This window comes from Phacochoerus africanus, chromosome 7 (assembly GCF_016906955.1).
Source record: "Phacochoerus africanus isolate WHEZ1 chromosome 7, ROS_Pafr_v1, whole genome shotgun sequence".
Lineage (NCBI taxonomy): Eukaryota > Metazoa > Chordata > Mammalia > Artiodactyla > Suidae > Phacochoerus > Phacochoerus africanus.
Genome location: NC_062550.1, coordinates 453,158 through 480,982, shown reverse-complemented (window position 1 = coordinate 480,982; position 27,825 = coordinate 453,158). Strand labels below are relative to the sequence as shown.

Below are 27,825 nucleotides of genomic sequence, written 5' to 3'. Positions count from 1 at the left end.
GCGTGGACGCGGGGGGCAGGGGGCGGCAGCACCTTTATTCCCCACGCAGGCCCCTGGCGGGGGCGGGCCGGCCCTCAGGCGTCCTGGTAGTAGTTGTTGAAGTTGATGCGCAGCAGGAAGTCCTCCAGGTGGGGCTGGTAGCCTCGATTCACCAGCTTGCTCACCACTGGGGAGTGGGGACGGGGGTCAGCGAGCAGCTCGGCAGGACCCAACCCGCCGCCCGCAGGGGCCCCCCCCCCAGCCCCCTGTTGGGGGTACGGGTCACCTTTGAAGAGGAAGTGCGAGTAGTACTTGAAGGTGCTGTAGGACTGCTGCATGAGGGCGAAGTTGGGGTGCTCGGCGCCGTGGGGGCCGCCGGCCAGGCCCCAGGGCTGGGAGATGAGCTGGCTGCGGAACTTGAGGACCAGGCTGAAGAGGCTGTGGATGATGTTCATCACCGGCGCCGCCTTCTCGGTCAGCAGGCCCCTGCGGGAGCAAGGCAGCTGCCGCGCGTCGGTCCGCTCCCCGTGGGGGGTGCCCGCGGCCCGGCGCCCCCCCCCCTCACCTGAAGACAGCCTTGTGCAGGTACTCAGCGTGGGCACGCTGGATCTCCTCCAGGTCGCCCACGGAGGCCAGCCGGGTGCGGAACTCGCACCAGGTGACGTGCAGGATCTGGTTGGCGATGTACCCCTGGATGACCTTCACGAAGTGCTGCATCTCGTGCTTGAACAGCTGCAGCTGGCGGAACTGCACGGAGCTGGCCACGTGGCTCATCCGCGCTGCGGAGAGTGTGTGTGGGCGGGGGGGGGGGGGGGGGGGGTGAGCCACAGCCACGCCCAGGGGTGCGCTGGGCCCGCCCTCCCCCCACTGGGCTCACCCGTGCGCTTGAGGTGGAAGCAAACATCCTTGAGCGTCCACATCATGAGCTTCAGCTGCAGCAGGAAGGAGAAGATGCCGCTGTACCTGCTCAGGCAGCCCTCGGTGACCACGATGTTGAGGGGCCAGTCAACCTGCCGGGGAGGCCAGTGAGCACGCCTGTGTCCAGAGCCGGCCCCCGCCAGTCCACACGAAGGGGCTCTGCTGACCTTGTACCTGAGCTCCAGGCAACTGAGCACGTCCGGGGCGTTGGGGGCAAACGCCTCGGGCAGGAACTTGAGGGCGAAGGAGAGGTTGGCCGCGTGCGGGGTGTCGCCGTGCAGGCTGTACTGCAGGGCCTTGCTCAGCACGGAGTTGAGCACCAGCGGGCTGAGCAGCTCCCCGGGCGTCTGCCCTGCCCCGAGCTGAGATGAGAGCACAGGCGTTCCCAGCTGTCCCCAAGTGTCCCCAGGCGTCCAGATGCCCCCCCCCCCCCCGCAGCCCCAGCCCGCCTCACTCCACCCCGGGCTCACCTTCTCAAAGAGGAGGTCGCTGAGCGACTGGGCGAACTCCCCGTCTTCCATCAGCAGAAAGTGCCGCAGCGCCTCGAAGTGCGCCCCGAGGTGGAGTTCCACGAAAAAGTAGTCCACGGCGGCCTTGTTCACCAACGAGACGCTGGGGGGAAGGGCCTGGAGTCAGGGGGGGCTGCAGGGGCGGGGCTGCGGGCGGGGGCGGGGCCGCAGCGGGGGGCGGGGCCTCACTGCGCAGCCAGCGGGGCGGTGACCGAGTGCTTCATGAGCACCGGCAGGGGCAGCAGCTCGCTCAGCTGCACTGCCGTCTCGTCTGCGTCCGGCTGGACCCAGGAGTCCTCGGGGAGGGCAAAGGCTCGAGGAAGCCCGTGGTGCAGGAGGCGGGCGACAGGAGGTTCTGCTGCAGGGGGGACAGACCACTGTCACCTGCCGGGGACACGCTGGCCCCGGCTCCCGCTCGCCCGGCGCGGTCGGCCCACTCACACATGGCCTCGTAGCTGTCCGGGTACTGCTCCAGGCGGTACTGCCCCGCTAGGCCTGCCAGGTAGGCCTGCTCCATGCCCCAGCGCTGCGCCGCCTCCTCGCCGAGGCCTGGGCTGCTCTGGGTGTCCACGCCTTCCTAAGACGACCCGGCCTCAAAAGCCCGCCCCTTCCCCGGGGGAAGAGGGAGTAATGCTGGGTGGGAGCCCCGCATGTCGCCTGGTCCCGGGACAGAGCCCTCATTGCCCATGAAAGGGCAGGCTGGGGTGGGAGGGGCAACCAGCAGAGCGTTCTCCCCCGACCCCTAATCCCTGACCCCTGACCTGTGAGCTTGGACGGCAACTCGCAGGGAGGTCCACGGTGTCCTCACTCCTCCCTGGGCAGAACAAATGGGGTGGACGGCGGGCGGGGGGGTGGGGGGGGGCGTGCCTCAGGGCCAAGCCAACTCCCAGACAACAGACTGCTCCCCTTCTCCCCATCCTGGGCCCACAGGCACCACCAGGAGCAAGACAGCTCTGGGGGCTCTACTGACCTGGCTCCTCAGGGCTGCCGCCTCCCAGGACACCGGGCGCAGCTCCAGCAGTGGGCGAGGCCTGGGGGCCCCTCTCTGCCCCTTCCAAGGCCGTCTCTGCAGGTGGCTGCGGCTCCCCCTCCTGGGCAGGGCTCTGGGCTCCTAGGCTGAGGCCTGACTGGGACCCGTGGTCAGGGGGGGTCTGGTGGGGCCTGGGCATAATGGGCTCGGCTTCCCCTGAGAGCACCCCCAGAGTCACCTGGGACTGAGATACGTGTCCGTGGACGTTCCACCGTGGCCGGGAGGGGACCATGTCACACACGTTCTCCCCCACCTTGATGCTGGCATCTGACACGTGTCCGTGGACGTTCCACCGTGGCCGGGAGGGGACCGCGTCACACACGTTCTCCCCCACCTTGATGCTGGCATCTGACACGTGTCCGTGGACGTTCCACCGTGGCCGGGAGGGGACCGCGTCACACACGTTCTCCCCCACCTTGATGCTGGCATCTGACACGTGTCCGTGGACGTTCCACCGTGGCCGGGAGGGGACCACGTCACACACGTTCTCCCCCACCTTGATGCTGGCATCTGACACGTGTCCGTGGACGTTCCACCGTGGCCGGGAGGGGGCCGTTCCCGAAGCATAACCCCCTGTGGGAACGTCGCCCTCTGACATTTGTCTGGGGAGCTGCCCCATGGCCTGGCTGCCCTCTTGCGGGGAGGTCTTCTGGGGAGAACATGCATGGGGCAGTGCCACCTGCCCATCTAGGACACACATGTCTAGCTGCACATGAGTGTCCTCCCACTGGGGCTGCCCCTCACTGCCCAAGCCACCTCCCGTGGACTGAAAGGGCCCTGGGAAAGCTGAGGTGGCCACAGCTGGCCTCAGGATGGTTCTGAAATCGTACTCCTGTGGCCCAGAGGGCCCTGTGCCCACTGCTGCAGATGGAGCCGGGGGAGGCAGGTCGGAGCCAATGGTCTGCAGCGCCTCCTCCAGGACAAGAGCTGAGCCGGTGTGCAGAGGCTGCTCAGCCCCCTGGGCTGTGGGCAGGAAGTCTCGGATGCTGAGGCCCACAGACAACAGCCCTGGATCCTCCACCGGATCCAACAGCAGGCCTGCTGCTGGCCCAGAGCCACAGGCCCCCTCTCCTGGAGACTCGGGGAGCTGTGGCATCAGCCTGCTCGGCCCATGGGGACCATCCCGGGCAGCCTTGGGCTGCTCTGCAGGCCCAGAACCACAGCCGCCACCTCCGTCTGGGTGCTCGGGGCACGGAAGGGAGGCCTGAAACACAAGTGCATCTTGGTTCCTCCTGTTCCCTGTTCTGTCCCCGACTTCAGTCCCCTACACCAGAACACATGATGGGGGCAGTGGGGACACAGGCCCAGCCCCCAGCCTGGGAGCAGCTCTCACCTGGGTGCAGGCACCTGGGAGGATGGCCAACGGCTCCAGGGGCTTCCCCTCACACACAGCTCCCAGCATCCCCTGAAAACCGACCAGCAGGATGAGAGGCAGCAGCGCCCCCACCGCCCACGACTGCTACGCCCTCCCCACGGGGCAGCTTGCGCAATGCTTTGCTGCAGCCTGGCCAGCACCCAGCACCACCTCTTCCCGGTCACAGCACCGACAAGCGATGACAACAGCACCACCCACCCCTCCTCGGGGGCATGCGGGCAGGTCTGTGCATGGCACCAGGGGGTCCGGAGTTCCTGAGAGCAGAGCGAAGAGCTCCCGACTGCAGCTGTGGCATCACCTGAACACGCTTCTCATCCTCTAAGAGAAAGCGAAGCCGAGCGTCCGCCAGCCTGTGCCTCTGGACCCTCCACAGCGCCTTCCGCTCCCGACGAGCAGCCTCTGCAGACAACTTGCTATAATGATCCACCAGCGCCTGCCTGCAACCACACACAGGACTGGTCACCGTGGTCAGCCCACTGTCCAGCCAGTGCCCCAGGGGCTGGACAACTCTTGGTGGCACAGGCCTCCGACAGGCAGCCCACCTGCAGGTGGCACCTTCCCAGGCCCCCTCAACACCTGCAGGTCTCTCTGCCCCTGGCACAGCAGGTGTCTGCTGAGTGACTACCAGACTGAGCTCCTACACAGCATGACGGACGGAAGGGACTGGTGAGGGGCTGGGAGCTGCCCAGGCCTTCTAGGAGTCAGGCCTCGCTCCTCAGCTGCAGCTGTAATTTGAAAAGATACCTGTATTCTAATATTCCCTGCAGCACTATTCACAACAGCTAAGACATGGAAGCAACCTGAGCAGAGGAGTGGATAAAGAGGATATGGTACAGGAGTTCCCGTCATGGCGCAGCGGTTAACAAATGAGGTTGCGGGTTCAATCCCTGGCCTTCCTCAGTGGGTTAAGGATCCAGCGTTGCCGTGAGCTGTGGTGTAGGTCACAGATGGGGCTCAGATCTGGTGTCGCCGTGGCTGTGGCGTAGGCCAGCAGCTACAGCTCCGATTAGACCCCTAACCTGGCAACCTCCATGTGCCGTGGGTGCAGCCCTAAAAAGACAAAAAAAGAATATGGTACACACACACAAGGGAATATTATTCAGCCACTAAAAAGAATGAAACGATACCATCTATAGCAACATGGATGGACCTAGGTGTTGTCGTACTCAGTGAAGTAAGCCAGAAAGAAAAAAACAAACACTGTATTATATCACTTATATGTGGAATCAAAAATATGACACAGGAGTTCCCGCTGTGGCACTACAGGATCAGTGGCGTCCCTGCAGCACCAGGGCACAGATTTGATCCCCAGCCTAGCACAGTGGGTTAAAGGAACCAGCATGGATGCAGCTGCAGCATAGGTCGCAACTACGGCTTGGATCTGATCCCTGGCCCAGGAATTCCATATGCCACAGGGCAGGCAAAAAAGAAAAAGAAAAAAAAAAAAAAGGAGTTCCTGTCATGGTGCAGTGGTTAACAAATCTGACTAGGAACCATGAGGTTGCAGGTTCGAGCCCTGGCCTTGCTCAGTGGGTTAAGGACCCGGCGTTGCCATGAGCTGTGGTGTAGGTTGCAGACGCGGCTCGGATCCCGCGTGGCTGTGGCTGGGGTGCAGGCCGGTGGCTACAGCTCCGATTAGACCCCTAGCCTGGGAACCTCCATATGCCGCAGGAGCGGCCCTAGAAAAGGCAGAAAGACAAAAAAAAAAAAGAAAAGAAAGAAAAGGTAGCTTGGCATGTTATGCCCAATGATTTTCTTTTTCTTTTTATAGCTGCACCCACGGCACAGGGACATTCCCAGGCCGGCAGTCGAACCAGAGCTGCAGCTGAGACCTACACCACAGCCACAGCAACACGAGGCTGCATCTGTGACCTAGGCCACAGCTCACGGCAACACCAGACTCTTAACCACTGAGCAAGGCCAGGATCAGACCCACATCCTCACCGACTATGTCAGGTCCTTAATCTGCTGAGCCACAACAGGAATTCCAGGGGCACAGCCTCTGCACCCAGTTTCCTTCCCATGTAAGCAGGAGAATGACATCTACCCACACGCACACAAACACACGTGTGTACACACACAGGACGGCACGGGTACACATGCGCAGATAAAGCGCACCCCTCAGTCAGCCACTGGCTCCATCACAGCTCCACTCACTGTCCCCACGGCCAGGACACCTAAGACCCCAGAAAACAAGGAGGAAGTGACAGCTCCCACAAAAGGCCCCAAGCCGCCAGCTCGCCAGCTTAGGAAGTGCAGGGGAGAACGGGGCATTCTGTTGACACAGCAAGAGACAGACTGGGACGGGGTGCCAGGCAAGTGCCCACTTCAGCCAGGCTGCTGACAGGCTTCAAAATAAATGCAACAGGAACTGCTTAACTCAAAAGAAACAGGGGACGGGGCAGTGTGTGGGCTAAGCCTGGATCCCAACCATACAAACCGATGGTGAGGAGACACCCTGAGTTCAGACCACTCCCCAGCTGCCTGAGCGGGCACTTGAAAGTTTCAGAAGAGGTAAACAGCCACGAAGATCAAACCAGCAGTGGTGCCCTTGCAGCGCCCTCGTCCCGGGAAGGTCCCCCTGGAGTGGCACCATGCCCATGCCACCCTACCTCGCCTTCCTCTCCAGCTGCTCCTCCAGGGCCTTCAACCTCCTCTCCCGGTCTCGGAGCTCGCGGGCATAGCTGAAGTCGTCATCCAGCTCCTCCTGCCTGGCTGCCCGGCGACGCTGCACGACAACCCGCACAGGCAGCCTCGCTGGTAAAGCTGCCTCCCCGAGCCTGTGCCCCCCAGGAGGAGCCCACCCACCTCCTGGTCTCTCATAAACTGCTCCTTCAGCCTCTGAAACTGCTCTCGCTTCCGGGCATCCAAGGCCATCCGCTCAGACATCTGCCGATCTGCAGTGAGAGTTCGAGGGGCGCTGCTGTGAGGAGCCGCAGCAGGCTGCCCCAGAGACAGAGCGGGGACGGGGCCACACGCACCACTGAGCGCGCTCAGGACCCTGGATGCTGCTTCCCGGGCGTGGACAATCAGCTCTTGCTTTGCGATTTCCATTCGTAATTCCTGAAAAAGACCACCAGTGATTGAGGCATCTCGTCCTCTGCCCCCTCCCCTGGGTGGGCCCGGTGGAGGGGTGTGTCTGCTCGGACCTTGGGTGGGCTGTCCGGGGACAGTGGCCAGGCTCTGAGGGCAAAAGTGCCCATCCTGCACAGTGACAAGGCTGGTTCCCGGGGCAGTTGACACAGTCTCACAGAGCAATCTGGAGGATGGGATAGGATGGAGGGCCAGGCCCAGGCTGCCCAAACAGGCTGGCTCTTCTTCCACTCTAGCTCTCACCCCCCTCTTTGTTCTCTGGGGTCTGCCCTGCTCACATCTCCCTGCTAAGCACCAGATGTTGGGCCTCGGAGGCTCCATCAACGCCCCCTCCACCCCCGCCACACAGGAGGCTGGAGCTCTGGCCCTAGTACACCTGCCCCTTCTGAACAGGAGGGGAGCTCAGAGAGGCCGCCGAGTGCAGGAACCTCGGGCCCTGCTGCCCTGGAGCCATCACTCGGCCAGCCCCAGGAGGAACACAGAGACGGGGTGCAAGCAAAGACCCGGGCGCCCCGCACCTTCTCCTCCTTGCTGAGGGAGCTGTGGCGTGCCACCCTCTCCATCCGTCCCACGTAGATGGCGCAGTCCTTCTCGATATCCTTCAACTCCTCGAGGGAAAAAATCACCGAGATGCGAGGGACAGGGACGTCAGAGCAGCAGAGGTAATGCTGTCGGGGAGGAGGACCTGCAGTGAGCCCAGCGATACTCAGAGCCACATCCCGCTCTGCCCGTGTCGCGTGACCTGCGTGGACAGCCTGCTTTCTCAAGAACACCGCATGCCTCACTGACAGGCTGCAGGGCTCTGAGGACATCCCAGGCTCTGTGGGGGTCCATCCAGGCCGAGGCTGCCCTGCGGCAGAGACCACCTCTGGCTCCCTCTAGCCGAGGAGACCGGACACAACCACACTCACTTACTGAGTCAGCCCAGGCAGCACAGCCGGCGCCCCGCCCTCTTCTCCCCAGAGCCCCACCTCCTCGAGAGCCCCACCCCTCCCCAAAGCCCCACCTCCTTGAGAGCCCCACCCCTCCCCGAAGCCCCACCTCCTCAGAGTCCCACCTCTTCAAAATCCCACCCCTCCCTGGAGCCCCACCCCTCCCCGAAGCCCCACCTCCTCAGAATCCCACCCCTCCCTGGAGCCCCACCTCCCCGGAGCCCCACCCCTCCCCGAAGCCCCACCTCCTCAGAGCCCCACCCCTCCCCGAAGCCCCACCTCCTCAGAGCCCCACCCCTCCCCGAAGCCCCACCTCCTCAGAGCCCCACCCCTCCCCGAAGCCCCACCTCCTCAGAGCCCCACCCCTCCCCGAAGCTCCACCTCCTCGGGAGCCCCACCCTTCTCAGGAGCCGCCCCGCCCCGCAGCCAGTCTCTCACAGCACCGGGGGACTCAGCAACGAAGCGGCACCAGCTGCTCCCACTGGGCCCTGAGCCTGTCCTGGCGGCTCCCATCTGACAGCCCCGCACGGGCGCAGCTGCTGCCCACTGATCTGGCCTGCGACCGGCTGGCCAGCCTGCTGGGACATCAGACAGCAGCTTCCCCCAGAGGCTGCCCGGCACAGGGCTCGCTCCACAGCACAGCCAAGCCCGCCACCCTCCACAGCCGCCCCGGCCAGAGGGCCACTACTCCCGCAACAGCTTGGGTTTTCCGTCCCACCGACACAGCCCGTCCCTGCCCTCTGGGGACAGTTTCCATGGGGAAGAGGGAGCAGAGGGGCTCTGAAATGCCTGCAGCTTTTCCTCCTCTCTTGGGACCAGACACTCAAGAGGGCCGCGCATGAAACTCGGGGAAACGCTCCCCGTGACCCCTGCTGCCAGGCAGCCAACCCAGGGCTGAGGACAGAGGGCCAGGCCGCCTAGGGACCCAACCGCCGAGGCCAGCGCCACGGCGCAACGAGCAGCCCAGGGCAAGGGGTGCCTGTCAGGCCCTCACCCGGGGGCAGCAGAGCTTCAGCAGGTTGATGGTCTTCCCGCACACGTACACATCGTGGGCAACGTGCTTCAGGAACACGGGGACGCAGGCCTCCACCTCTTTGGAAACGAGCACGTAGCCGTGGGTCCAGTAAGACTTGTCTGCATGTGGGACAGGACACACAGGGTCTGCATGCAGCCGTGGCCCCAACCCGCCCGGCGCGGTGGAGGCCCAGCCCAGAGGCAGACCTACCTCTGCAGCCCAGGTACTCGTGGTTCACCTGGATCATGAACTCGCCATAAACATCTCTGAAAACCCCGCTGTAAACCCAGTCGTGGATGAACCTGCCAGGGCGGGTGGGCCACGGTGAGGCGTGGGGCGAGAGCGCTGCCCCAGCCCACCTGCCCCCCACCACCTATCCAAGCCCACCTCTCCTGCCCTCCCCCTCCCCAACTGCAAGGCCTGTGCTCAGCAGGTGTCTTAACTAGAGGATAAGCCCAAACTCAGTTGGGACTGAGTGCGGCCCCGCCCCGCGCCCACCGCACCGCGTGTAGGGCTCGCAGCTGGTCTTCAGGAGAGACAGCAACACCGGGTAGTGCTCGTTGCTGCAGTTGTCCAGGGCCTCCTGGTAGAGGTAGGAGAGCAGCCTCACCCCCTGGAGACACAGGGAAGAGGGTCAGTGCAGGCACCACACACGGCAGGCGGCGGCTGGGTCTACGCTCTCGGCAGGAATCCAGACTCACAGTGGGGAACGCTGCCCTGGGCTCTCCTCCGCCAGTGCCCGGGAGTGCGGTGCCCACACCACAGAGCTCGGCCAGGTACCTAGACACAGAGGCCAGTGAGACCAGGCGAGCAGAACCTGTCCTAGCCCTGCTCTGGTCCAGCTTTAAAAACCACTGGAAAAAAAAAATGAAAAAAAAAAAACCAAAAAAAAAACAAAAAACCACTGGCACCTCAGGGACCTCAGCTTTGAGCTTCCTGCCAGAATCCCCCCCACGGGGGGACCCCAGGACCCCCCGTGCGCCTCCACCTCCTTCCCAGAACTGGCCAAGACTCTGAATCCCTCCAGAGCCCATGACCCTTCCCCACCTGCAACTCTGCCCTGCGACCCCTCCTGCACCCACCACCTTGCCTCCCTGTCCTGGATGGCTACCAAGTCCCCCGGGGCCCCCTGCCCCTCCACCCGGCTGCAAGCTATGCTCTGCATGGCAGCCCACCCCCCTCACAGCACCCTCCAGACCCCCCAGGCTCCTGCCTCCCCCCCTGCACCCCATCTCCAGCCCCGGGGGCCCCACACTCCTGCCCCTCTGTCTGCAAGAACCCCTCTCCCACTGAACGCACCTCCCCGCTGCCCCACACCCTGCCTCCTCCAGATGGCGCCCACGGCAGACACTCTGCCAGCTGTTTACCAACCGACTCCTGTGTGCCAGGGCCACCCCGTGTGCCTCTCAGACAGGAGTCCCTGGCCAAGGCCCGGGTGGCGCTCTGCTAACAGACAGCACCCAGCACCTCGTGAACTTGGCTGGGGCAAGGGCTTGCCATACACCCGCCCACCAGGGCTGTTTCATGGGCCTCCCACCTGCCCCCGCGAGCCACCAAGCCAAGGCTCACCTCAGCTGCCGGCCCAGTTTCTTGAAGAGAAAGCCAATGGTCAGGAGGCTCAGGGTGGGCGGCGTGGAGAGGACGCAAGCCCGGTAATACTGCAGGTACCTTCTCAGGCCGCTGGTGAAGGCCTGCAGGGCAGGGGTGGAAGAGGGAGGCTGGGAACCAGCAGGTGCTACCTCTCCCCACCCCAGAGTGGGCCTCCGGGGGTCACGTGCAGACAGCCCAGCCCAGCCGGAAGACCACAGCCACTGCAAATCCTGTGTCTGCAGCCAGGGCGGCTACACCGGGAGTCCGGACCCTGGATCCCAGGTGGCCCGGCTTTGCGCACAGACACCAACTCTGAGGTCTCGAGGACTCGCGTCCTGGGCAGCACCACAGCAGTGTGGCCCCAGCTCAGGAGGCCTGCATGGAACACTCCCGAACCCAGCAGCAAGGAGCCAGCTGCCCTGCCTTCACATCCCAAACGACCCACACGGCAGGGCTGCCTTGGCCTCTTCCTGCCCTCCCGGCCCCCCAGACCTGCCCCAGCACCTGAAGCTCCTCTTGCGTCATCCCGACAACCCCACCGCGGTGCGAATGTGAAAGGACCAGGCCAGCGCCTGCCGCCCTCCTCTGTCTGGACGCCCACCCCTTTGCATGCTGGGCGCCGTGCCCAGTGTACGGGCCAGCGAGCAGGCTTTCAGGAGGAGCTGCTTCAGATCCGAGCCAGGGGGCACAGTGGGGAACAGGCAGCATGTGCCCAGTACACACTGTGTCCTGCCCCCAGAACCCCCAGCACCAGCCACACCGCCCCCCAGTGTCTCGTGGCCCAAACACAGGTGCCCAGCTTCCGATGGGGTAAGGAGCGAGTCAGACATGGATGGCCAGCCTCCATCCCTGAAGCGCAACACGGACTGGACGTCACCGAGGAAAAAAGGTTTGTCCTGGCGGGACCTCTGAGGCTCTTCTCCAGAGGGACACCCGCGACAGTGTGAGGCCAGGCCGTACCTGGAACACGAGGCCCTTGCTGCATGAGGAGTCCAGCACAGGCTGCAGGGAGAAGTCGCTCAGGCGCGCGTAGTGGGTCCCACACTCGGCCACCTCTGAGAGGAGGCTGCTGACGCTCTCGGGGGACGCCCCTGACACATGGACGCCCCGCTTCACTGTGAAGGCCTGAGCTGGCTGGACAGGACAAAGGAGAGGTCACTGGGGCCAGGCACCCAGAGCCCACCATAGCGCCGCCTCCCAGTCCCCCACATACCGGACCTCGCCACTGCTCAGGGTGCCCCCAAGACCAGGCCAAGACACACAAACAGCAAAGGGCGCGGGAGACAGTCTCCCATGCCACCTGCGAGGTGCCCACAAACACCTGCCTGGGGGCTGAGGCTGTAAGCAAGTGCTCACCATTGATCTGATCAACTCCCAAGCACCTGCCTGAGGAAACCACAGGAGAGGCACAGCAATACCTGCCACCCGCACGACTTCCCCATAACAGTCTTCGCAAACACAAGCCCTGAGCCGACCCACGAGAGGGCTGATTCCGACCAAACTCACGGCGTGCAGAGAGCGCGGGGCGGGGCGGGGGGGGGAAATGCATGGCTGCCAAGACCCGCTTTCAAGAGAAGGAAGAGAACGCATGGGCAGTGAGGTCCTGCTGTAGCACAGGGAACTCTGTCCAGTCTCATGGGACAGCCCCACAGCAGACGCTAACGTGAGAAAGCGGAATACACGTGCCAATGCAGGACCGCGCCCCTTGGCCGTACAGCGGAAATCGACACAACGCTGCCAATCAACTAGACTTTATTTTTTTAAAAAAGAAATTAAAGAGGAGGAAGATCTCAAATAAGCCGACTGTACACATCAAAGACGCAGCAAAAGAGCGGATGAAGCCCCAGCTAACAAAGAAGAAACCGTAGAGAGAGAGTGGAGGTAAATAAAGGGGAACAGAAACAAGAGAGACAATCATGAAACCAAACGTCAAGAGTTAGTTCTCTGAAAAGACCAGCAAAGCTTCAGGTGGACTAAGAACAAAGAAAGAGTCATTACTAAAATCAGAAATCAAGATGGGGCCATCACTACTGATTCTGCAGAAGTGAAAAGGATTTAGCCTATGAACAATCATAGGCCAACAAATTAAAGAACCTAGACGACATGGACAAATTCCTGAAACAGGAGTTCCTATGAGGGCACAACAGAAGCGAATCCGACGAGGAACCACGAGGTTGTGGGTTTGATCCCTGGCCTCGCTCAGTGGGTTAAGGATCCAGCGCTGCCGCGAGCTGTGGTGTAGATCGCAGATGCGGCTCGGATCTGGTATTGCTGTGGCTGTGGTGTAGGCCGGTGGCTACAGCTCCAATTGGACCCCTAGCCTGGGAACCTCCATATGCCGTGGGTTCAGCCCTAAAGAGACAAAAAAGACAAAAAAAAAAAAAAGAGTGACCCTGTGAAACCCTAAGCACTTCACCCTCAACTGCCCTGAAGTCAGAACCGCAGACCCCTCTCAGACCCCCTCCCTATCTAAGTCCTCTCTGTGTGGCCGTGGGCATGCGTGTACCCCCAGGGCCCGTGCTTGTTCTTCAAAGTTCCCTGATGGAGTCTTGCTGGGGGTACCCTACACTAGTACTAAGAACCACGAGGGCCAGACGAACACGACGCTGGCCTGGTGTAGCGCAGGGATGCCTGTGGGGTTGGGGGCTGACCACAGATGAAACAGGCTGAACAAGCACCTCAGGCCCAGTGAGTGGGTGCCTACAGCCGTCCAGGCAATGGGCTGCGGCCAGTACAACACCTCCCAGCAAGTCCAGATGGGAAACATTAACGTCATCTGAGTTTTATAATTTAAAGAGAATAAAAACAGCAAAACCCCAACAAAGTCCAAGACGAGATGCCTTCACTGGTAAATTCTACTAAACAATTAAAGAATTAATACCAGTTATTCCTAAAGTCTTCCAAATTCTTTGTTTTTGTTTTTTTTGTCTTTCTGCCATTTCCAGGGCCGCTCCCTCGGCATATGGAGGTTCCCAGGCTAGGGGTCGAATCGGAGCTGTAGACGCCGGCCTGCGCCAGAGCCACAGCAATGCGGGATCCGAGCCGTGTCTGCGACCTACACCACAGCTCACGGCAACGCCGGATCGTTAACCCACTGAGCAAGGGCGGGGATCGAACCCGCAACCTCATGGTTCCTACTCGGATTCGTTAACCACTGAGCCACAATGGGAACTCCAACACTTCCTAATTCTAAGAGGCTGTTACTGCACTGATGCCAAAACAAGATGAAGACATTACAGGGAAAAAACTACAGGCCAACATCCCTTATGAACACAGATGCAAAAATCCTTGATAAGGAGTTCCCGTCGTGGCGCAGTGGCTAATGAATCCGACTAGGAACCATGAGGTTGCGGGTTTGATCCCTGGCCTCGCTCAGTGGGTCAAGGACCAGGCATTGCCGTGAGCTGTGGTGTAGGTCGCAGACGCGGCCGGACCCCGCGTTGCTGTGGCTCTGGTGTAAGCCGGTGGCTACAACTCTGATTAGACCCCTAGCCTAGGAACCTCCATGTGCCATGAGTGTGGCCCTAGAAAGGATTAAAAAAAAAAAAAAAACACACACACACACAAAAAAACAAAAACAACCAAAACAAAAAACACTAACAAACTGAATCTAACAGCATGTTAAAGGATTCTCTACCACGACTAAGTGGGTTTTATCTCAGGAATACATGGAGTTCCTGCTGTGGTGCAGTGGGATCAGTGGCGTGTCTGCAGCACCAGGTCACACATTTGATCCCAGCCCAGCATAGTGAGTTAAAGGACTTGGCATTGCCAAAGCTGTGGTGTAGGTCACAAATGGTGACCCAAATCTGATCCCTGGCCCAGGCACTCCATATGCCTGGGGCAGTCAAAAAGCTTTTCAATGTAATATACCAAAAAATCAATGCAACATGCCACATTAACAGAATGAAGGAAAAACTACATAGGCTCATCTCAACTGATGAAAAAAAAATTTTGAGAAAACTCAACAGCCTTTCACAATGAAAACACTCAATAGGCGTTCCCGTCGTGGCTCAGCAGAAATGAATCTGACTGGCATCCATGAGGACGCAGGTTCCATCCCTGGCCTTGCTTAGTGGGTTAAGGATCCAGCATTGCCGTGGCTGTGGGGTAGGCCAGCAGCTACAGCTCGGATTTGACCCCTAGCCTGGGAACCTCCACAGGCCACAGGTGCGGCCCTAAAAAGCAAAATAATAAATAAGTAAATAAATAAATAAATACCTGTTAGAGCTAACAAATGAATTCAGCAAAGTTCCAGGATACAAAATCAACACAGAAAAATCAGTTGTATTTCTACACAGTTGCAATAAACAATCCAAAAGTGGAAACTGAGGAGTTCCCTGGGGGCCCATCAGGCTAAGGATCCAGTGTTATCACTGCCATGGCTCAGGCTGCCACTGTAGCATGGATTCAATTCCTGGCCCCAGAAGTTCTACATGCAGTGGGCACAGCCAAAACAAAAACAGAAATGAAAAAGGTTCCTGTCATGGCTCAGTGGTTAATGAACCCAACTAGTATCCTTGAGGATTGGGTTAGATCCCTGGCCTCACTCAAAGGTTGAGGATCCGGTGTTGCCGTGAGCTGTGGTGTAAGTCGCAGACGTGGCTCAGATCCACAGTTGCTGTGGCTCTGGTGTAGGCTGGCGGCTACAGCTCTGATTAGACCCCTAGCCTGGGAACCTCCATATGCTGTGGGTGCAGCCCTAGAAAAGGCAAAAAGACCAAAAACAAACAAACAAAGAATAAAATACGTAGAAATACTAAAAAGGCAAAGAAAAAATTGTAGAAATAAATTTACCCAAGAAGACAAAAGACTTGTTGCCGTGAAAATTAGGAAACATTGCTGAAAGAAATTAAAGACTTAAATAAATAGAAAGACATCCCATGTTCATGAACTGGAATATCTAAAATTGTCAGATAATAATATACCCAAAGTGACCTCTGAATTCAATACCATTCCCAAAGGTATCACTTACAGAAATAGAAAAACCCTAACTCTAAAATTCATATGGAATTACAAGGGGCCTGAATAACCACAACAATCTTAAAAAAAAAAAAACCTGGAAAACTCACACTTCCTACAAAGCTATAGAAATCAAAACAGTGTGGCACGGACATAAGGACAGATGTGAAGACCAATGGAACAGAACAGAGCCCAGAAGTAAACACTCACATATAAGGTCAATTAATTGGCAACACCTCACAGGTATCATTCAATGAGGGAAAAAGTGGTGTTTTCAACAAACAGTGCTGGGTAAATGGAATATCCACATGCAAAAGATTTCAGTTGGACCTTCCCTTTATACCAGAAACAAAAATTAACTCGAAATAGATCAAATGCCTAAACTTAAAGCTAAAACTACAAAACTCCAGGAATTCCCATTGTGGCTCTGCTGTAACAAACCCAACTAGTATCCATGAGGATGCGGGTTCAATCCCTGGCCTTGCTCAGCAGGTTAAGGACCCAGCATTGCCATGAGCTGTGGCGGTCACAGACATGACTCAGATCTCGCATTGCTGTAGCTGTGCTGTAGGCCAGCAGCTGCAGCTTGGATTCGACCTCTAGCCTGGAAACTTCCATATGCCACAGGCATGGCCCAAGAAAAAAAAAAAGACAGCAAGAAAAAAAAAAAACAGTGGGGTGGTTACACAACATTGTGAAGGTAATTACTGCTACCTAGACCACTGCAAAGTGGTTAAGATGAGTTCTCCCTGTAGCACAGTGGGTTAAGGACACAATTGCAGTGGCTTAGGTCCCTGTGGAGGTGCAGATTTGATCCCCAGCCCAGTGCAGTGGGTTAAAGGAAGCAGTGGTTAAAGGATCTGGCATTGCTACAGCTGTGACAAAGGTCAAAGCTGTGACTGAGATTCAATCCCCGGATCAGGAACTTCCATACGCCACTGCTGCAGCCATAATGAAATAAAAATAAAAAATAAGGTGGTCAGGACTGTAAGTTTTAAGGAATGCTGTTTTATCACAGTTTTAAAAGGGTGGGAGGATTGATCCCACTCCAGAGAAAGACCACTCACACAGCAGAACCCTATGAGACCCTGAAAACGGCGTCGGGAGCAGCGGCCCAGCCCAGCACCAGCTGCCCGAGGAGTCGGCTGCAGCGCATCTGGTCCAAGCCCAGGATGTGCTTCTAGCACAAACTCAAGTCTGAGAACAGCCGCCGGAAGGGAACTCTGAAGACAGAGACTGGGCCCTGGCTGAAAGAAGCCTGCAGGACAACACTCGCGAAAGGCTGCCCTCTTGTAAGCAGTTTCTCTTAATAAACACGCAGCAAGAGACAAAGGCTGGGCGAAATGCAGAGCGCCAGGCCCCTCACGCAGGGCAGCCTGGGAGCAGGAAAAGCGGTGCCTGTCGCCACACGCAGCAGGTCCCGAGGATCCGCGGCAACGGGCCCGCTTCTCCGGTTTCACTGCTGGCGAGAAACAGCTGTCTCTCGTTGCCGCTTTAAAAGGACATCCAGGAATTAACACTTCTTAGAGCTGAACCCAGACGACGCGCACCAGGCAGGCCACAGAGCCGGCTTCCCCACCCTGTCACGGGCGGCCCCAGCCGGGGACGCAGCGCCTTCCTTACCTGGCAGAGGGAGAACGTGGCCGACACGACCCCCAGCAGGACGTTCAGCGTGTCCTTCACCAGCTCACTCTCCTTCACCAGCACAGGCTGCGGGGCCTGCAGAAGGGCGCCCCCCAGCACCTGCAGCTCCCCTTGGCGGAGCCTGCAGAACCTGTCGAAGGCGTCCCTTCCCGCCTCGGTGAGGTAGGGCTCCTCTCTGTGGCCGGGAGGGCTGTGTGGGGAGAGGGGCAGTGAGCAGACAGAGCACCGTGGCTGCAGGAACACAAGGCAGAGCGAAGAGCGACCCCAGACGACGAAGCATCTAAGACCAGGTGTGAACCCCAAACAAGCACACAGCCTCTCAGGCAGCGTCCAGCAGACTCAGCACTGCTCACAAGGGACCTCGCCAGACAGCTCTGTGCAGCATCCAAGAGGAGCAGCACATGCCCCCCCGCCCAGCACCCACGGGCACACAGCGGGCCTGAGGCTGACACCTCGCTGGTGATGCGCCTTTACACTGAAAACAAGCACGAGGTTCCAACACTCGGGTGCCAGCAGCACACGCTCAACAGCCCAAGCGTCCACGAGCTGACGAGATAGAGTCCCTGCGTGCCAGGGGACGACAGCCCAGCCTCAAAAGGAAGGGCGTCCCGACACAAGGGTCAGAGGAGCTGCCGCGGGCAGGAACCCTGAGGACGGGACGCGGAGAGAAGCGCGTGGCGCAGGAGCTCAGGCAGGCGGGGACCCCGCTTCCGCTTCCGGGTGCCTAAGGGAGTCGGCATCAAGGCGACAGGCAGGAGAGCGGGTGCCAGGGGCGCGGATGCGGAGTCAGGTTCTTGGGGGCAGAGGGTCAATTTGGGAAGATAAAGTTCTGGAGACGGACAGGAGGGAGGGTCACAAACTGCGGACGGCCTTGGCGCCACTGAGGGGACACTCCAGGCGGTGCCGGCGTGAAACCTTAGGTCATGTGCACATCATCGCCCGCCCCCAAAAAGCGCAAAGCATGAATTTCTAGGAGACATCAGGGAGGCCGGGTCTCGCAGAGGACGGCTGGGGGGACACGCGCACCCTCGGGTCGTTGGCCTGCGGGGTCCCATAGGGGGTTGAGGAACAACACAGCACGGAGGCCAAAAGAGGCCCAAACACAGTATCGCTTCCTAAATGTCCCTTCGGAAACCATCAGCCCCTACTGATGAACGGAAAAACCGTGCTTTAAAACCCTCTAAAAAAGCAACTTTTTTTTTTTTTTTGGTCTTTTTAGGGCTACACCTGCAGCATACAGAAGTTCCCAGGCTCGGGGTCAAATCGGAGCTGCAGCTGCCGGCCTACACCACAACCGCAGCAACACAGATCTGAGCCGCATCTGTGACCTACACCACAGGTTATGGCAACGCCAGATCCTTAGCCCACTGAGCAAGGCCAGGGATCGAACCCTCATCCTCATGGATACCAGTTGGGTTCATTACCACTGAGCCATGACAGGAACTCCCAGTAACTTAGTAACAGGAGCCTAAGAAAACTCTCAGAATTTGTTAAAACTAAAAATGCTTTTTAACGGACAATGTGCCATAATTTGCTCCTTCCCTCTGTCAGCCAGTATCAGACGGCAGGGCCCAGAGCAGCCAGGAGGACAAGCCCAGCCCTCACAGGGCAGGTGCTGCAGATGGAAGCTACAAGGAGGCTCGACGTCCAGCCCAGGACCAGCTCCCTGAGGGACAGGAGACCCCCCTGGGGCAAGGAGAGCATGAGGAAAGGGCCTCTGAATGGTCAGGAGTCCCGGGACAGGTGTGCTCGAGGCACCCTGCTCCTACCCACTCTTTCAGGGTCAGTCCCCGACCACCACGGCCACGTGACCCACTCGGCAAGTTCGTATGCCAGCTGGACTGACACTTCCAAGCTGCTAATCCCAGCTATCTGGGCTCTTTGAGGAAAGGCCACGTTCGGGGGGGTGGGGACAGTGGCTCACGAACCATCCAATCTGCTCCCAGCACCTCCGCCTGCTGGCCTCATAGGTGAGCACGGCTTCCCACAGGTCGATGTCTGGAGTAACACCCGGCTCGGACTGGGAATCAGGAGTCAGATTGGGTGCCGACTGGAACCCTTCGTCTTCGGACTGATCCACGCTCAGAGGGACCTGGAGACCGCAGGAAAAAGACATTTCCCCCGTGACAGGGTGTCTAGACGTCACCCAAGCGCGAGGAGAGTGCGGGGAGCTCTCCCGCACCCGCGCAGTGACTCCCCATCTACTCTGGGGCAAACCCAGCAGAACACGACTTCCGACTTGCTCCAGCCCACAAGCACCACACGATGTTTTCACCCCTAGGGAATCATTTGAGGGACTAAAGAAGTTCATTCATTATCAATGTCCAGTTTCACACAACACAGACTCATTGAGGCTTCCGAGCCTCAATATAACGTACACTGAAACCGTTCCTAGGATGCACGCCTCTGATGTAGAAATGCATTCTGGCAAATCCAGTATAAGAAAAAAAATCACAGACACATGTACATCAAGATATTGGCTGTGACATCACCTTTGGAGACAATCTAGGAACCACAAAGAAGGGAATGATGGAGCCAGGGCAGCCCACCCTTTCAGCAAAGGCACAGAATGCAAAGGCAAATGACAATTTACTTAATAACATAGGGGAGTTCCTGTCGTGGCTCAGAGGAAATGAATCTGACTAGCCTCTCTGGCCTTGCTCAGTGGGTTAAGGATCTGGCATTGCTGTGGTGTAGGACAGTGGCTACAGCTCCATTCGACCCCTAGCCTGGGAACCTCCATATGCTGCAGGTGCGGCCCTAGAAAAGACAAAAAAAAAAAAATTCTCTGAGCATTGCTTAGTGAAATGCAATCCTATTTGATATGCAACATTTGGGAGTTCCCATCGTGGCTCAGTGCTTAATGACTCCGACTAGGAACCATGAGGTTGCGGGTTTGACCCCTGGCCTCGCTCAGTGGGTTAAGGATCCGGCGTGGCCGTGAGCTGTGGTGTAGGTTGCAGACGCGGCTCGGATCCCTTGTTGCTGTGGCTCTGGTGTAGGCCAGTGGCTACAGCTCTGATTAGACCCCTAGCCTGGGAATCTCCATATGCCGAGGGAGCGGCCCTAGAAAAGGCAAAAAGACAAAAAAAAAAAAAAAGCAGTTCCCATCATGGCTCAGCAGAAATGAATCTGACTAGCATCCTTGAGCATGCAGCAGCTACAGCCCCAATTAGCCCGATTAGACCCCTAGCCTGGGAACCTCCATATGCCGCAGGTGAGGCCCTAAAAAAAGAAGACAGGAGTTCCCCTTGTGGTGCAAGGGAAATGATTCTGACTAGGACCCATAAGGTCTCGGGTTCAATCCCTGGCCTCGCTCAGTGGGTTAAGGATCTGGCGTTGCCACGAGCTGTGGTGTAGGTTGCAGACATGGTTTGGATCCTGTGTTGCTGTGGCTGTGGAGTAGGCTTGCAGCTGTAGCTCCAATTAGACCCCTGGCCTGGGAACCTCCATAAGCCGCAGGTGTGGCCCTAAAAAGCAAAAAAAAAAAAAAAAAAATCTGAAAAAGTCCGTGTTATTGGTACAAAAAGCATATAAAACTACATATACGTTTGGGACAAATGCTTCCGTCACATATAGCCACTGAGCAATTGAAATGTGGCTTCCGAGACAGGGGAGAGTTGGACGTTTTTAACCTAAACATCAGCTCAAGGGCAGAAATGACTTAACAGCATGTGCTGTCACTTAGGGGAGGAAAACAGCAGGTGGCGGGCCTGCGGCGGAAAGGGGCTCCGCGAACCCCTCCAGCAGGTCCCCCCTCTCCCCTCCCCCCGGCTCAGCATCAGATCCCTGGACTCCAGCTGCCCTCCCTTTACCCCGCCAACGGCCGGTCGAAGGAGGCACTTCCCAAGCCTCATGAGCCGGAGGCAGGACGCAAACACGCTACCTTGATGGCCAAGCCAGAGAGGTCTGCGCTGTCCGGCACCGGGGGCAGGTCCAGACGGACGTCCAGGTCGGCGGTGCGGCTGTGCACGAGGGCTCCGAAAAGCGAAACTCGGGTGTCTCTCTCAAATCTGTCCCCGTAAGGGTCGCCGTACGAGGACAGCCCAAAGGCGGGCAGGCCGGTGCCCGGCGCCGCCTCCATCACCTGCAGCGTCTTCCGGATTAGGTCCCGACACAGCTCCTCCTCTCCGGAGATGAGAGAGCGCACGTCCGCCTCAATCCCGCTCAGGTGGCAGCAGTCGTAGCCGCCGTAGCGAACATTTCTGCCGACGTGCTCTTTGGGGAGGAAGTATTCCCGCCTGCGCTGCAGCACTCGAGGGGGACCACTGCCCGCCAGCTGCACCAGGAGGTCCAGAACAGAGCCCAGCTCCGCCAGCGGCCCGCGAGGCGCCGTCTCCAGCCCCTCCACCAGCTCCTCCAGGCGGTCGGCCTCAGCGCCTAGACCGCCCACTCGCAAGTCGAAGGACAGCATGAGGATCCTGTTTTTCACCGGGAGTCTTGGGAGGTCTGGCTGCAGCTTGCGAGCCTCATCTTGAAACAGGTTTGTGAAAAGAGCATTGTAGGCCACCTTCTTGAGGCTCTGCTTGGCCCTCTTCCTGCTTCCGCGGCGCTGGCCCAAGTGAGCCTTCGCAGCCGGCAGGAGGGCCTCGCACAGGTCGTCCAACAGCTGAGGTACGCTGGCCATGCCCCCTCTTCGCGCCGGGCCCTCGCGCGCGGGACGTCTCCTCCTGGCCCCCGGGCAGGGACGGGCGGGAGAGGCGCCGCGGAAGATGGAGCGTGGAGCCCAGCCCGCGGGTCCGCGGGCCCACCAGCCCCTTCAGCCCTGCAAAGCCGCGCGACCCCCGGCTCCCGCCGCCGCCGCCGCCGCCGCCGCGTCACCGCCTGCGACAGGCCTGCCCGCCGGAGCCGGCGCGCCGGAATTGCGTCACCCGGGAGGCCGGCGGCCGAGCGGAGGAGGCGGGGCCCGGAGACCTCCCTCGCAGGGCACTTCCGGCCTGGAAACTCGTTCGGGGGTGGGGAAACTGAAGCGGAGTCGCGCTCAGTAAAGGAGGCGGAGTCAGGCTTTCGCAGAACGGATGTTTACTGATTCGGCGGCGCGGAGAAGCGAGGGGCGAGCGGTCTGCGCAGAGGCGGGTCGCGGGAAGGGGGGTTCCAGGCCGCTGCAGGGGTCACAGAGCCCCGGAGCCAGGGTCCTGGCAGCCTTGGAGCCTAGACCTCCGGACAGGGGCCTCAGGCAGAGGCGTGCTGGTGAATGGTCACCTGCAGGCTCTTGGGAGACTGCTTCGTAGTGCCTTTTTCGGGGTGTAAATAGTCCCACCCTGGCCGATTTCAAGCCACCAGGTCAGGGCACTCAAGGAGGAGCTGGGAAGAGGTGCGCAAGCAGCCTGACACAGCTGTAAGCTGGTTCAGGGCAGCACCTCATTCCCGGAACAGGAGCCCCTCTCCCCACAGCTCTAAGGCTGCTATCGCCCAAGGCCCCAACATTCAGGCTGAGCCTGGCCTCCCAGTCTCACCGGCCACTCGCAGCATCTTCCACTGTGGCTCCAGCTGCCCCCTCAAGTGCATCAGGGCTTGCATGGTCTCTAGGGAGGCCGTGCAGAAGGGGCCCAGGCTGGGGGGTGCCTCTCCATGCAGCACCCTGGCCAGGACCACCGCAAGCTGGGGTGTGGACTCCTGGGCCAGGAGCAGAGGTAGAAGCAATGAGTCACTGGTTTCTCCTCACCTCCTACCCGACAGCAGGTCCACCCCGCCCAACTCACCTCATCCACAAGGGCCAAGACTCGGCCCCCTGCTGGGCCCCGAAGCAGTGCAGCCAGGAGTGCAGCTTGGGGGTCTTGCAGGCCATGAGCAGGCCCCAGTACCACCAGCACCAGGTCAGGCTGGAAGCTGTAGGCCAGGGGCAGCACCAGGGCCAGGACACAGCTCAGGAACCCACCGGTTGTCTACGGGAGTGACAACATAGCCCAACCCCTCATCCAGGGGACACCCCTCCTGCCACTCAGGCCACCCCACCTCCCAATCTCTGGTGGGCAGACATACCCACAGTCCCTCCAGGAAAGGTAGGTGAAAGCCAGGGGCCTGGCCCTCATGGTGATGCCAGTGAGCAGCAGCTGCCCTGCCCTGGGACACCACCACTCACCCTTGGCAGTGGCACAGAGACGTGGAACATGGACAGGGCAGCTGCCTCTTTGCCCCCGACGTTCAGCCATAGAGTCCCCCTTCCAGGGGAAAGCGAGCACATGGACATGAGTGCCTGTGTGCGAGGTGCCGCCCACCCTCCAGAGCCCAGACAGAAGAGGAAGAGCTCATGGGCAGAGACGCCAAGACTGCAGACCCTTTATGCCCGAGACCCTCCCGGCATTGCTCCCAGGGGCCCTTCTGCCAAACTCCAGCTGCGGAAAGCCTCACCCACCCCTCACACCTGGGGATCCAGGCTCACGTGCCCACCCATCCACTTGCGGAACTAAACACATGGGCCACCCGAGAGCCATACCCGTCATCGGTGAGATCGGGGGGCCGATCCAGCTGTCCCACAGCCACACAAAGCAGCCTGGAGGAAGAGTTGGTCCCTGGATAGACAGCACTCACTCCACCTGGAACCCATTCCCAGAGCCCCCGCCCCCACGACATGGCCAGCCAGGGCAGGGGGTGCCCACGGACCCTGCCCTCGGAGCCTCAGACCAGCCAGGTGAGGCTTACCTCTGGGCTCCGTGGGACAGGCCACACCGAATGGCCACGTCCAGGGTGGCAGCTACAGCAGGGCCTGGGGTGGCTGCGATGCCGCTGCTCACCTGCAAGGTAACAGCGGTGGAGAGTAACTCCCAAAGCAGGTAAACAGACCCATCCATCCCTTCTTTTTGTTCTTGTCTACATGGCTGTCACCTGTACACTCTGAGGTCACATGGCTCCACTTCTGAAACTAAGACGCTTCAAAGTACAAAGCACCCCCTTCACCTCTGTGCTGAAGAGCGTTTAGTTGAGGGAGCTGAGGCGAGTGTTCCTGCACCCTGTCCCTGGGGGCTGTTCTGGGGACGGTCCTGGGCGCGAGGCACCCTGCAGTCCACATGGTTCTGTACCACCCAGCCCTCCCCAGACGGGCCTCCCCTGACTCCGCTGCGACCCCCAGCCCCCCACTTGCCTCACCTGCCCATCCAGGATCCTGTCCAAGAGGTGCAGGACCCTCCCAAGTGCAGAGAGGGCCTTATCCTGGGCCAGGGCCTCGTGTGGCCTGTGGGGACCAGCCCGAGGGACACAAGGACACAGAATGACACAGACCGTAGATGAGTCACAGGCACCTGTGCAGACGTGGCCCAGCCCTTCTCCTCAGGCCACCCTGCCTACCTGGCCCAGGCCTGCGTCTCCTCCTGTGGGGCTGACCCCTCCTGACAGAGGACGTCATGGGGCAGGACCAGGTCACCGTCCAGTGGCGCAGGCAAGGCAAGAGCAGTGCGGACAGGGGGCGTGGGACGGAGGCGTAGCTGGTCCAGGAGGGAGCTCAGCGCAGCCACGGCCTGGGCTGCTGCTGTCTTGAACTCAGGCCCCGCAGGCATTGGAGGCGAGGGCTCCTGCCCCGGGGAGCGAGTGCTGGAACTCAGTACAGGGGCCACACCTAGGGGGTGGTTCAGAGTCACCGCCACGGCACAGGAGGCTGAGGAGCAAGTCCGCAGCCCGACCCAGGCCTCACCGACCTTGCTGCCGGAGGCTCATCCAGTGAGGGGCCTGCGCTGCCCGGACACTCTGGATGGACTGCAGGGCGCTGCGAGGAAGAGCAGGATCAGGGAGCCTGGCCTCCCACCCGTGGCCCTTCCCACCTTCCCACCCCTCGCACCTGCCATGCGGAGCCATGGGCCCTGAGAGCGGCGGGGCGGGGTCGCCGAGCAGCGCTTGTACCATCATGCACACGGACTGGGAGAGGGACTCCAGGTGGTAGCCGCCCTGGGAGCACGGGAGGCAGAGACACCACAGGACAGGGGTGTCACTGGCCCGGGCAGGATGCCCTGCCCCACGTGGCCGGACCCCTCCCGCTGCCCCTCAGCCTCTGGCCCAGCGTCCTCCCTGCCCGCCGCGATCACCTCCAGCACAGCGCAGACCCGGCCACCAGCCAGCACCTGCAGCAGCTGCGTGAGGTGGGCGAAGCACTCGGGCGTGGCCTGCATCTGCCCCTGGAACCAGAACCAAGTATGCCGAGGGCCTGTCCCCAGAACCCCAGAAGCCCTCCCCGGCCAGGCCAGGGCCTCACCTCGGAATCCCCGATTGCGGAGTCAAACCCTGCCGAAACCAGGACCAGCTCGGCGTTGAACTGCAGGCAGGGCCAAGTGAGGAGAGGCAGACAAAGGCTGGAGCAGAGGGAGGTGAGGCCCCTCTGGAGGGACCCTCCTCACCCCAAGGGTTCTGACCCGCTCTGGTAGAGTGAGGGGGTCTCTGGGCCCCGAATCCCCTCCCGCCCTCCTGCCATCAGGACTGCCCCCCCAACCCCCGCGCCCAGTCACCTCAAAGGCCAAGGGCAGCAGCACCTGCAGGAAGGCGGCCATGTAATCAGCGTTTCCCATCCCGACCTGCGGCCACGGGGTGTCAGTGTTGGCCCTGCCGGGGGGGCTGCGGAGTCTGCCCCTGCCCTCGGGGCCCGGGCTCTAGGGGCGATCCTGGCACCATGCCCTGGGCTCCACCGGAGGGGGTGATGTGGGCAGGGTGAGGGCTCTGGGTGGGGGGCCTGGGGCGAGGGGCCAGCACCTGGTTCCAGGGCAGGTTGACCGTGAAGCCAAGGCCCCGCCCGCGGCCGACGGTGTCTGCATCGGACTCTCGCAGGTAGGGCCAGAAGCGCCCGTGCTCATAGCGGTGCCAGGAGAAGTAAAGGACGCTGCCACAGCCGGCCGGGGTCAGGGGTCAGAGGTCAGGCCCTGCAGCCGCAGGGCACCTCGCAGAACCCTGACCCCCAAGCCCAAAGCTCTGTCTCCCCCCTCGTGCTTTCCCAGGCCAGACAGACTGTGTGTCCTGAAAAGTGAGGTCACGGGGAAGGGTCTTGAGCCCATGCCCACCTTACCTGGGGTCATCCTCAAAGATATACTGGGTGCCCTGACCATGGTGGATGTCCCAGTCAACGATGAGGATCCTGGGGACAGCCAGCTCTGGGTCACTGAGGGGCAGGGCCTCCCACCTCCAGGCCAGGAGCCAGGCCCAGGATGGGAACGGGCTGGGTAGGGTCTCTCAGAGGCCCTCGCTACCCCCTTCCCGTCTGGCCTGGGCCTCGGCCTGCAGCCCAGCTGGCACCAACCTGTGCAGTCCATGTTTCTGCTGGGCATGCTTGGCTGCTATGGCCACACTATTGAACATGCAGAATCCATTGGCGGCGGCCCTCTGGCTGTGGTGCCCAGGCGGCCTGGGGGTGAGAGCACCGTGCAGGGCATGTTGGGGTCGTTCCGAGCCCACGCAGGGCCACCCGCCCACAGGTCAGGGCGGCCAGGGCAGGGGGCAGCGCTCACCTCACCAGGGCGAGCCCGTTGCGTGCAACTCCCGCCAGCACTGCATCCACCAGCTGCAGAGCAGCCCCTGCGGCCAACCGGGCACAGTGGAAGGTACTCTGCGGGGGGCAGGGATGCAGATAAGCCCCCTGCCCACTACCCTTCACAGGCGCAACCCAGGCCCGAACCAGGCTGCAAGGCACCAAGCACTGGGCAGAATGGACCAGGCCAGTGCCGGAGGCAGCAGTGGCAGCCAGTAGGATGCTGGCACCCGCCCAAGTCCCCAGAGGAGTGGGTGGGCGGGGGTGTCCCCAGGGCATGCACCGGATGGAAGTAGACGGCGTCGAACTGTCTGGATAGGGCCTGGAGCTCCTCAGTGCTCAAGGCCTGGGTTCCCCGCAACAGGGCCACGTACTCGGGGCTGCAGAGAGGCAGGCGGCAAGGCAGGGTCACCAGGAGGAGCAGGTATTGGACGGAGGAAGGGCGCCTGGACCCCAATGGGACTGCCCACCTCATTTCTCCCTCACCCACCCATCCCGTGGTGAAAGTGAGGTGTGTGGAGGAGGCACTGGCCGGCTGGGGCAGGCCCAGGTCGTCGCAGGAGTGCTCGGGGCAGGCGGTCCCCCGCGGGCCTGACCTGTGCACCAGGCCCAGCTCCGCCTCCGAGGCCTCTCGGGCTACCAGCCGCAGGCACCTCTGCTCCAGGCCGCGCTGCCGCAGGCGCTCCAGAGCTGTGGTCAGACGCTCAGGACGCTCGATCTCGCACTCGGGGCTGAATGGACAGGGAGCTCAGAGCCCGGAGCCCCTCCGCGACCCCCCCTCGGCCAGGTCCCACTTACTCGTCCCACAGCAGCCGCGCAGCCGTCATGTCCTCGTGGTACACCAGTGCGGTCCCCATGGCCCGGCCGCGTTCACTCTGGGGCCGTCCTCTGCGGGCTGGGCAGGACGCTACCGCTCACAGGCAGGTGAGGGCACTGCCCGTCCCACTCTGCAGCCCAACGCCTGGGGCCGGGGCCGCGGGCACAGACGGGAAGGAGGCCGCAGGCCCCAGCGGGGAAGGGTTGACAAGGTGTCTCTGGGACTCGGCTTCCGGCTTCCTCGTCCTGGGACCTGGAACCGCCCCGCCTCCGGCTGCCGCAAGCCCCGCCCCCGCGCGGCGCGGACCGCCGAGCCCACGCCGGGGCCCTGCCCGCCAGCCGCGGCTCCACCTCCTGCTCCCGCCGCGGGCGGCGCCCCGCGGGCCCTGGTGCTCCTGCAGAGGCGGGAGCGGAAGGGCGCGAGGACCGAGAGCCAGCGGGCCCAGTCTCCTGCGGACTGTCGCGGCGGCCCCACCTGCACGCTGTGCCCACGCAGCAGCCCCGCGCGTGTCCGTGCCCC

The 27,825-nt window shown here is 60.9% G+C and overlaps 2 protein-coding genes across 10 annotated transcripts; both read right to left on the bottom strand.

The window, feature by feature from the left end:
• Positions 1–16: 16 nt before the first annotated feature.
• TUBGCP6 (tubulin gamma complex associated protein 6) lies at positions 17–21,861 on the bottom strand. 4 transcript variants are annotated; one of them, XM_047785906.1, is made up of 26 exons: positions 20,934–21,860; positions 18,976–19,139; positions 17,027–17,237; positions 11,402–11,575; positions 10,421–10,542; positions 9,553–9,631; positions 9,355–9,464; positions 9,062–9,153; positions 8,831–8,970; positions 7,423–7,572; positions 6,793–6,874; positions 6,620–6,708; positions 6,424–6,539; positions 4,110–4,266; positions 3,770–3,841; positions 2,947–3,640; positions 2,377–2,865; positions 2,168–2,220; positions 1,848–1,983; positions 1,596–1,764; positions 1,368–1,509; positions 1,065–1,259; positions 857–989; positions 545–758; positions 266–465; positions 17–166 (listed from the first exon to the last, which is right to left on the bottom strand). In XM_047785906.1, exons 1-26 carry the CDS (start codon positions 21,672–21,674, stop codon positions 75–77), a joined length of 5,016 nt encoding a protein of 1,671 aa, XP_047641862.1. In that variant the 5' UTR covers positions 21,675–21,860; the 3' UTR covers positions 17–74. The 4 variants fall into 4 exon arrangements, 3 of the variants coding, with proteins under 3 accessions (XP_047641862.1, XP_047641860.1, XP_047641861.1); XM_047785904.1 differs by having other exon boundaries at positions 2,377–3,640; positions 20,934–21,859; XM_047785905.1 differs by having other exon boundaries at positions 2,377–3,640; positions 4,110–4,248; positions 20,934–21,859.
• Positions 21,862–22,052: 191 nt separating this feature from the next.
• On the bottom strand, positions 22,053–27,589 carry HDAC10 (histone deacetylase 10). Of its 6 annotated transcripts, XM_047785909.1 has the most exons (20): positions 27,288–27,587; positions 27,086–27,220; positions 26,773–26,869; positions 26,470–26,567; positions 26,262–26,366; positions 26,031–26,099; positions 25,721–25,847; positions 25,480–25,545; positions 25,230–25,289; positions 25,063–25,152; positions 24,819–24,925; positions 24,679–24,746; positions 24,332–24,599; positions 24,134–24,218; positions 23,690–23,781; positions 23,484–23,540; positions 23,130–23,208; positions 22,750–22,932; positions 22,504–22,663; positions 22,053–22,351 (listed from the first exon to the last, which is right to left on the bottom strand). In XM_047785909.1, exons 1-20 carry the CDS (start codon positions 27,344–27,346, stop codon positions 22,341–22,343), a joined length of 2,016 nt encoding a protein of 671 aa, XP_047641865.1. In that variant the 5' UTR covers positions 27,347–27,587; the 3' UTR covers positions 22,053–22,340. The 6 variants fall into 6 exon arrangements, with proteins under 6 accessions (XP_047641865.1, XP_047641863.1, XP_047641866.1 ...); XM_047785907.1 differs by having other exon boundaries at positions 22,053–22,663; positions 27,288–27,588; XM_047785910.1 differs by having other exon boundaries at positions 22,053–22,663; positions 25,480–25,503; positions 27,288–27,588.
• Positions 27,590–27,825: the final 236 nt, after the last annotated feature.